This window comes from Apis dorsata, unplaced genomic scaffold (assembly GCF_000469605.1).
Source record: "Apis dorsata unplaced genomic scaffold, Apis dorsata 1.3 scaffold_10, whole genome shotgun sequence".
Taxonomy (NCBI): Eukaryota; Metazoa; Arthropoda; class Insecta; order Hymenoptera; family Apidae; genus Apis; species Apis dorsata.
The window spans coordinates 567,485-577,238 of record NW_006263313.1 but is presented as its reverse complement, the minus strand read 5'-3'; the positions used below and the strand labels follow the sequence as shown (position 1 = coordinate 577,238).

Sequence of the window (9,754 nt, the reverse complement as noted above, 5' to 3'; positions counted from 1 at the left end):
ATTATCAATATCAATTTATCATTATCATTATTATCAATTATTAGACGTATTAGAATTTTGAAAAGACATAAAAATTCACGATGTTAGCCAATAAATAAATTATCACTAAATTATTACTTATTATTTCATATTACACCAGACAAAACTGATTTATTTTTATTTAAGAGCATATTTTATATTTATTTTGATTAGAAAATTATATATAAAAGAATTTAATGACTTTATTTTTTCTAATTTATATATATATAAATTATTCAATATTATAAATATTTAATATTCAAAGATATAACTGTTACTATATATATATATATATATATATATATATATAATGTACATAATAAAAAAATAATACTGCATGTACATAATTAACTTGTATTAATTTAAACATTTTGATAAAGTTCATGTATTATGCTGTAAATTGATTAAAGTATCATGTGTATACAAAATGTATACGCTCATATTTCGTTTCTACTACATAAACGAATAGTGGACACAACATACTCGCAATATGCGATAAGAATCCTGACAGTCAGTAGTCTTGGGCTAACAGCTGAATCAGTTCAGTGTCGCCATTCGTAGACGTTTAAACGTTTTTGATTTCTCTCATACTTGTTATCATTATCATTAAAATCTTATTTTTTCGAACGAAAATATTTCAATAAAATCGTCATGTTAACACAGTGGATAGAGGGGATAGACGATTATTAAAATAAGAGCGCCATGTCACACAGTTATTATAATGGTATGTTAAATTAGAATAATAATTATTCAATTTGTAATTGAATTAATAAGTCATGGAGTTTAAATAAAATATGTTTGAATTTTTAATTAAATTCTTGATTAAAAATATTAGTTATAAATTAATTCAGATAAATATTTTAAAATTCTTTTATTGAAAAAAATATTACAAAGCATTCATGTGAGATAAGGCGATCTGAAAATAACTGTACCTGTATACGGGATTATCTGCGTAGATAGATTATCTATCGATGTTCTGTCATGCATTCCATGTAATTAGACCTCAAGGAGTGTCGTTTGTTGATTAGACGTTCGTCGACTTAGGTTATTCGTAGCTGGATTCTATCAAATGTTTTCGATGGAGTATCTTTTAATGTTTGAATAACTTTTAAGAATATTTTTAAATAGAAGTAGTAAAAGTTTGTTTAGTTTGATGAAATTTGACTAGATTTAATCAATTCGGTACTTGGTTATGTTCATCTTAAATCAGAATCGAATCAAAATATTTATATTAGAAAAGATCATGTTTTTAAAATTATTTAATTAAATATTTCTTTCAATATTCTTAAATTGTAATAATAAATGTTTCCTTTCATTTACATTCAATTTCTATTTCAAATAATTATTTTATAAAATTTCATTGATATGTCATTAGGTTTTCATTTAGATTGAAATTTTTTTTTTATAAATTTAAATTTTTTTTCAAAATAAACTTTGAAGAATTCCATTTTTTATTATATTATATAATTCTTTATAAAATATCTTAAAAATTATTTTTAATCTTAATAATCATGCAAGTTCCATTTCTTACCTAACCTATTTGTGTATATTTATATGTTAATTTAAAATTTAGTATATTTAATAAGAATTTAATATATGAATAACTTATTTATTTCTAAAAAATTACATTTTTTGCTTGATATTTTAAACTTTTGATCAGTTCAGAAACAAAATTTATTTAAAATCACAAACGACGCGTATATTTTGTTTGCAGACATTTTACTTGAAGAATCTGCAAGCGTATACACGGGCACGCGTTACAATCGCGTTACATGGTTTCTAGCGACTTAGAAACGCGACGAACAGCTTTTCACAGAGAAGGGTTTAAGCACTCTAATCAAATCTACGATGTTAGTTTCTTGTCATTGCCCTCTCGGTTTGCACGCAAAAGTCTATTGGCACGTTTTTCAACGCAAACATGAGCTAACTACTGAAGTTGCTGTTCCATTAGTGTAGCTACTTTACTTTCTACATTTGAAAACTTAAACATTTAAATTTTTCTTTTTTCTCTTGTTCTTCAATGTATAATGTTTATTCTATTAAATTCTTTGAAAAAAAAAAAAATATTTACGACAATCTTGATTGCATTTATCTTTATGAATATTTTAGGTTAGATTTCAATGACTAAGACTGGAAGTTCTAGGTTAAATTTCGTTTATATGTCAGATATTATATGCTTTTGCGTTTCTTTCTTGTCTTTTAAAATAATAAATAACAATATTTTTGCTAAGTTTTTTAAAAAAAAATTTTTTATATATTTTATTATCAATTTTAAAAATTACTTTAACATTGTAGAAAAGATAATAATGATCAACATTATTATTTTATTTTTCAATGTCATTTTATTTATCTTTAAAAAAATAATATAAATTATTCAGAAAAATTTTTTCAATAAAATAGACAATATGAATTATTGATATATATCACTACGATAAGATATATTGTAACTTGAACGTGTCCAACTTTGATAGCTATGTTCTTAAAAGACTCAATTAAATCGTTTTTATCTTCATAATAATCTAAAATAATCTTTTGTCTAATCATCCTATATTTAATCTAAAAGATTATATTGTTATATCAAGTTTTATATACTGAAAAATTTATAAGATTAGGTTTATGATTCTATTGAAGAAAAAATTAAAAATACATTTTATTGATATATTATTTATTTGTGGTCGATAAGTTATTATCAGTTGATTTTGAGATTTTTATGATATTATTTATTAGATAGTAGATTTAATAGATAATAATAAAATTAATAAAAAATATTAAAAAGTTCTAAAATTTTGAATATTCCTTACGATTTCAATTTCATATAAATCAACAATCAAAACAAAATTTCAAATTTTAATCAATAACCACAAAAAATTATTAAAAAATATATAAATAAAATTGTAATTTCTTAGTAACATAAATTTTAATATTAACATATATTTGTGATTTAGGAATGAACTATTTGTTTTACATAACCTAACCTAAAATACTATTGAAGAATTAATCTAAAATTAAAATTATTAAAAATTTATTAAAATTACTAAATAAAATGATTAAATTTATAATCGACTTTTTATTTAAAATCATTTTATTTTAAAAAAAATCTTGTTTTATAATTTATGAATTAAATCGCCAATTAAATTAATAATACGCGTTGTCCATGTACAATGGTGGACATGGTTACTAGGGAAAAAAGAGGGCGGTATTGTAGTAAAACGCGTGCAAAGTAAATAAAGAACAAGCGCGAATAACGTTTACCTGGTAAAACCATTTTGTTTTTTACTAGCGTTCGTGACTCGACAAGATTATTGTCCCTGCTTTATCGTTGCTATCGTCAGCGAACAAGCATGTATCATAAATTTTTCTTCGTCTTATAAGGAATGAACAACAGCCGAATGAACATGTATGCGAATGTGAATTGCTTGTTTAATGTATACATATGTGGAAAAACTAGGATCTTAATAGAACTGCTTTTCTATTGTAGAATGAGGTAAAGTGATAAAATTGTTTTCCTTGATTTTTAGTCTTAAAGTTAAGATTAAATGAAATATTTTGTTTTTTATAATATATATTTGATATAAAGGAATCTCTTATTTTTAAGATAGCAATAATATAAATGACTAACATATTAATATAATACTTTGTAATATTAGAGATTTATTTAATTCCTAGTATCAATATCAATATATCAAAAATATTTATGATTGATATTTATATTTATGTTGTGTTAAAATTAATTTTGAGTAGAAATAGATAAAGAAAGAAAAGCTAGAAAAAACTAATATTGAAAAAAAGGATTAATATTAGAATATAAGTGATATAAGAAAGTCTTAAAATATATCTAAAATTGAAAAATTTAAAAATTTCCTTAGTTTTTCTATGGATGTAATATTCTGTTTCTATGAATATCTCTTTGAAATGGAAATAGAAATTTCCATTTTCGCTGCACGTGTTTCTTAAATCCTCAAACAGGATGCTATATTCAAAATCTAATTTTGGTAAAATGTTTAATTTCAGGGGCGCAGTATGTGCCCGGCGTTGGGCTTGGCGCTGCACCCCAAAACAGGAGCTTCAATTTCGATTATATACCGAGCTATCCACCGACCAAAATCGACAAATACAGGGGTGGTTCTGGTATACAAAAAAGAATGACTCAAAGGGAAGATACGTTGAGGTTCGAGCAGGGCCGTATTAAGGCCTTGCAGGAAGAACGTTTGCATATACAGAAGAAAACATTTACTAAATGGATTAATTCATTTCTATTGAAGGTATTATAATTTTTTAAAATATTTTAATTAATAATATTAACTAGTTAAAAAAATTATATTTGTTATTTTATGAATATATTATATTTTTAATTATGAATAATTTTTCATGTTCTGGAAATTAGTGAAAAAAATTTTAAAAATAATATTTAGATAATATTGAAGATATTTATAAAAATGACTCACGTTATTTCATGTTGTCGCTAGAATATCTGCGCAGAAAAGAATCCGGCGACTCGTTGAATCGATTACTTTCACTTTGCAGGCACGTATGGAAGTAGATGATTTATTCACGGATCTAGCGGACGGCAAGAAGTTACTGAAATTGTTGGAGATCATCTCTGGTGAACGATTGGCTAAACCTAACAATGGTCGTATGCGAGTACACAAAATCGAGAACGTGAACAAATCTCTAGCATTTCTTCATACAAAGGTAGGATTAATTAATTGCTTTCTCACATATTATTTAAATTAGCATTAATTTTTCCGCATTGCAAACGTGTATTCAAGACATTATATCAATATGCGTTTCGTTCCCATTATATGATTATTAAATTAATTAATAATCATACGTAAATCTTAAAAATATTTTTAAATAAATAATATCAAATTTTATATTTTTTCGAAAAATATAAATTTAGGATTTAGATCTTTTAAACTTTTTAAAAGATTTAAAATTTTATATAATCATTCTAAGATTTCTTAGATTTAGATAATATACAAACTAATACATTACGTTTATAATTTCTTGAATAATTGTAAAATTAGGGAAATTTAGAAAATACAACTTTCTAAAGTTAAGAAAAAAAATAATGTCTAAGAAAATTTAAAATATTGAATTTCACATTTCTTGAAAGAACAGAAAATTATACTTTATAATCGATTTCGGAGAACTGAGAGTTTTCTCTCTGCTCTTTACTTATTCTCAGTCTTAATAAATGCTATTAATATCTCTATGAATTTTTTTCAATACTCTTCCAATATTTGCAATTCATTTTATAAATAAGATTTATTATTCTCGGTATGATTAAACAAAAATCATTTGTTAATCAATTTCTTTGAAGTTTCTTTTTTCTATTTTAATTCCAACATATTCTTTAAATATAAATGATTTGTCATATTCTTTTTAATGAAAACTAAAAAATTTCTTTTGGAGATATAGTCTTCGGCATTTTTATTCATTACATTGATGAATCCAATTATTCATTAAGAAATAATTCTCACGGTTTCACAATTGTCTCTTATTTCACATTAGCATTATAATCAATTGTAAAGTTATATAAGGGATGCTGTTGCGCAAGCAAAATTTTCTTCAATAAAGTTTTTCTTCGTTAAACATTAATAAATAACTATATCCAATCTCTGATTTGCATTTATTTGATCATTTCGTTATATTCAAGCTATTAGCCGTTTTAATAATTGAGGTAATAATTATTATTACATGTAATTATAACTACATAATAATTAATAATTGTAGATAAAAAATTGATTAAAATTATAAATAATTAAGTATTAAATTTTAAACTTATTATAAAATTGAAAGAAACATATATCAAAATTTTGAAAAATATTTATATTATGATGTTGATGGTACTTATTTTTAATAACAAGAAAATTTATTCGTAATTATCTATTATCAATAAATCTATCATCATAAATCTAAAACGTTTAATATCCCAAGAAAAAATGTAGACTTCTTTTTATAAATATAGCGCTTTAAAATTTTCTTGAAAAAATGTAAAATCTAAAGAAATGCAATATTATAATTTATAATGCAATTCAGGTTTTTAAAAGAGAAACATAAAACTAACAAAAATATATAACGAATATTTTATATTTCTTGGAGCGTAAAGTTCTTTCCAACAAAATGTCTTCCGATTTTCCATGTCATTGCATAAGAATAAATTACAAAAGTCACAATACTTGGAAGTAATGTCTTTCAAACACGTCTTGCGCCTACGATCCCGTAAGTGCATTATGTCGCACCATATGCAGCACACATAAAACTATTATGTCATAAGCTACGAAGCGTAGAGGCCATTCACGAGGACTTTGCACTTGTAAGGATTCGCCACGAGTTCCGCGTACACGTAGGACGTCTTTTCTAACCTTTATGGTTATATTATATACCTATCGATTATAAAAAGTGCATATAAATAATATATATATATATATATATAAATTTCATTAAATAATAATCAATATAATAAAATTTCATTTCATAATTTAGAAATAATTGAGAAGAAAATTTTGTTAATTTATAAAAACTAAAACTTATTGTTTTTTTTGATTATATAAAAATTTCGTAGAAAATAATAGTATTATTTTTTTTAAAATTATATTTTATTTTATTTTCTATAAACCGATATTTAACAATATTATTTATTATATTTTCAGAAATAAATATAACTTATCTCATCATTGCTCTACTTATTTGACCCGGATTGATGCGAAATTCAATTAGTTGAATTCAAACGAAAGGAGAGAACTCGAAGAAATGAAAATACCGTGTCTTGCGAAATGTCAGGTCAACTTTCGTCAAATACTTTCGCGATTTGAAATTCGTCGCGCTTGCCGTGCCGATTTTCCCTAACTTTCTAAGCTGGATGAAAAATCGTTGAAACATTTGTGAAATATATTTACATTAGCCAAGTATCATCTTTGAAAAATAATCCATATTCTATCCAGCAATCTAGCTAGAAAACATTGATCATTATTCTGACATGACATATCACGTGATAAAATATATCGTGATTGATTTGCGCGCCGAATTCGATTAAGCCTGGTTGTTCATGAATTTGGACGTTAAATATTATTACGCTACTTCAAATAATCATTGATGATTTATTACTTGAATTTATCATGATCTTATCGAATATTACAATTTAAGACGTTTGATTAATAACTTTATATGATAATAGTTATATAACAATATTAAAAAATTATTTGATATTAAGAAAAAAAATTTTTATAAATATTAAGAATTTTATAAATATATTTTATAATTTTATAAATTTTTATAAATATTAAAGAATTGAATTATTGAGATAAGATAAAATAATAGGATAGCAATTTTTTTATTATTATTTAAGGAATAATTCTTAAAAAAAAGTTGTAAGTTTAATCCATAAATATAAGTAATTTTTTTTAACTTATTTCTTTATCGAAAAATTGATCGAGTGAATAATTTGCAAATAAAAAGTTATTCATGGAAAAGATATGTTTTACGCGTACTTATTACGGCTCCTTCTTGTTACGCGATTTGTGACGTTACGTAAAGCATTTTGCTAATCGCGTATAAAAAGTGTAAAATATGCGGACGTGATCTTAAACGAGCATTAAATTTATATACCTATCTCGTAATCGACGCTGAAGTTTTCAATTTAAATTCTACATATTGTAATTGTAATTACAATCCATGTAATTACATACCTTCTGTCTGTTGTTTTATTTCCCAATAATAACTATTTATAGCTACACGAATAACATTGCTTAATTCAATAGTAAATAATATAACAACTTTTTGTTATTTCTAATCTATTGATGAAGATTTACACGTAGTATTGGTATAATGTCGATAAGAAAATTTTGTAGAAATTTATTTTGAAATTCAAAAGATACATTGTTCTCTGCTAATTTAAGCACATAACATTATAATTAAAGTATAGTAATTGTTATTTTTTACTATGATTCATTATATTAAAACAATTTTTTTAAAAGAAAATTTGTGAAAATTTAATTCATGGGAAATATCAATAAAAATTAAAATTTGAAACTTAATATTTAATATAATAAAGAAGAAGAGAATTATTATTTAAGAATAATTATTTAAGAAGTTATGCTAAAACTTATAAACTATGCTTAAGATAATGTAAAGTTCGAAAAGTATTTTATAACTATGCCTCCAAGACTGATAAATAGTGGATGCCTCTTGCTAAGGGCTGTTCCCATGAAAGAATCCGTACCGATAGTAATTAGGGGGATATCCTTAGGCCATTCTAAGAAACCATAGTTTCCGTGAAACTTAAAACAGTCATGAGAACAATATTTCTCATTGTCAGTGTCTAATCTTAAAGAAGAATGTAGACAAATTCAGATGAGGAAAAAAAATTGTATTACTATAATTATCATTATAAAATTGCTATAAAATATGTTATATAATAATTCATAAGATAAGTAGAAATATTAAAAGTAGAAATATTAAATTAATAAGATATTAAAATACTATAATATTTACATATCTGTTAATATATAATTACATGTCTCCTATGTATTGAAGTTTAAAATGTTAGATAACTAATTATTCGAGTATTGAAATATCTACAAAAAGATTTTGGATAAAGTTTAAAGGAAAAATTAAAAGCTAGGAAAGCTAGGAGAGCTAATAGAGCTAAAAAAAGTGAACAACTATTGTGCAACAAAAAAAAAAAAGAAGAGAGAATGATGAAAAAGAATTCACAATAAAAGTGAGATAGCAAAAAGAATTATATAATAATAACAAAAAAATTTTTATTCAATATTATCGCAATAATCACCATATCTTATCCAAAAACAAACGAAAGGAATTGAAATCAAAGAATAGAATCAAATATAGAAAGAAAAATCTCTGGAAGAAGGACAGAAGGACAAACCATAGGTAGGATCAAAGGAATGAAACTCAGAGAAAGAGAGAAGGAAGGGTCAGCGACCGAGGCGAAACTTGCTAGACCGTGAGTCCCGCAGATGTGAAATGAAACCAGACGGCACATACGTTGCTGGTGTGTTGATCATTTCACGTTAGACACTATTCCGCCATAACCACTTACAAGAGCCTGTCCACAGTCTGGACCAACGCCTCTGGCTACCTGTGAACATTCAATGACACTGATTCCCTGATATTTTTCTCATGAAACCTATGATTCAATTACATTGATCGAGAATCATGTTTTATATATTGATTTTGTTTTAGAAAGATTAAAAACCTAAATGTTAGAATATGATTGAAAATTAATTCATATTTTAATTTTAAAAATTGGATAATTAAATATTTTAAAGATTTAGTTTGATTTAAAATTAGAGGACATATTAGAAGGACATATTAGAAAATTATACTAAAATTGTGTTAGGAAAACAGATATTAAAATTGATAAATTTGCTTTTAAACAAATAATATTACATATATACAATTATTAATTCTAAACAATTAAGTTTCTAATTTTACTCTACATCATATTTCAATCTACATATTTATAATACATATATCAATTATGCCATTTTACAATAAAATATCATTTAGTAGGTTATTGTTATTTTATCTAACCAATAAAATATTTATATCAATATAAAATAATTTTTTTATATTTTTTCATATGTATACACACACGCATACACACACATATATATATAATTAAAAGCATGCTTGAAAAAACTGAGCAAAAAGTTTGGTGAAAGTACAGACAGGGGAACGTGTGACTTGCATTTCTTAACAATTATCGTGA

At 24.2% G+C, this 9,754-nt stretch overlaps 1 protein-coding gene and 1 long non-coding RNA gene across 5 annotated transcripts in view; both read left to right on the top strand.

The window, feature by feature from the left end:
- The first annotated feature begins 462 nt into the window (after window positions 1-462).
- LOC102671832 (spectrin beta chain, non-erythrocytic 5) overlaps window positions 463-9,754 on the top strand; it is a 32,104-nt gene continuing 22,812 nt past the window's right edge. For 3 of the 4 annotated variants that reach the window (XM_006607708.2, XM_006607709.2, XM_006607707.2), the window contains exons 1-3: window positions 463-735; window positions 4,029-4,280; window positions 4,543-4,710. In XM_006607708.2, the coding sequence (XP_006607771.1) occupies window positions 721-735; window positions 4,029-4,280; window positions 4,543-4,710 (435 nt within the window). In that variant the 5' untranslated portion in view covers window positions 463-720. Of the gene's footprint in view, window positions 736-3,264; window positions 3,503-4,028; window positions 4,281-4,542; window positions 4,711-9,754 lie in introns of those variants that run through there. The other variant, XM_006607710.2, reaches the window with a different exon arrangement.
- LOC116185187 lies at window positions 802-2,527 on the top strand. Its single transcript, XR_004149983.1, has 2 exons — window positions 802-1,200; window positions 1,733-2,527. It is a non-coding gene; the product is annotated as an uncharacterized LOC116185187 (long non-coding RNA).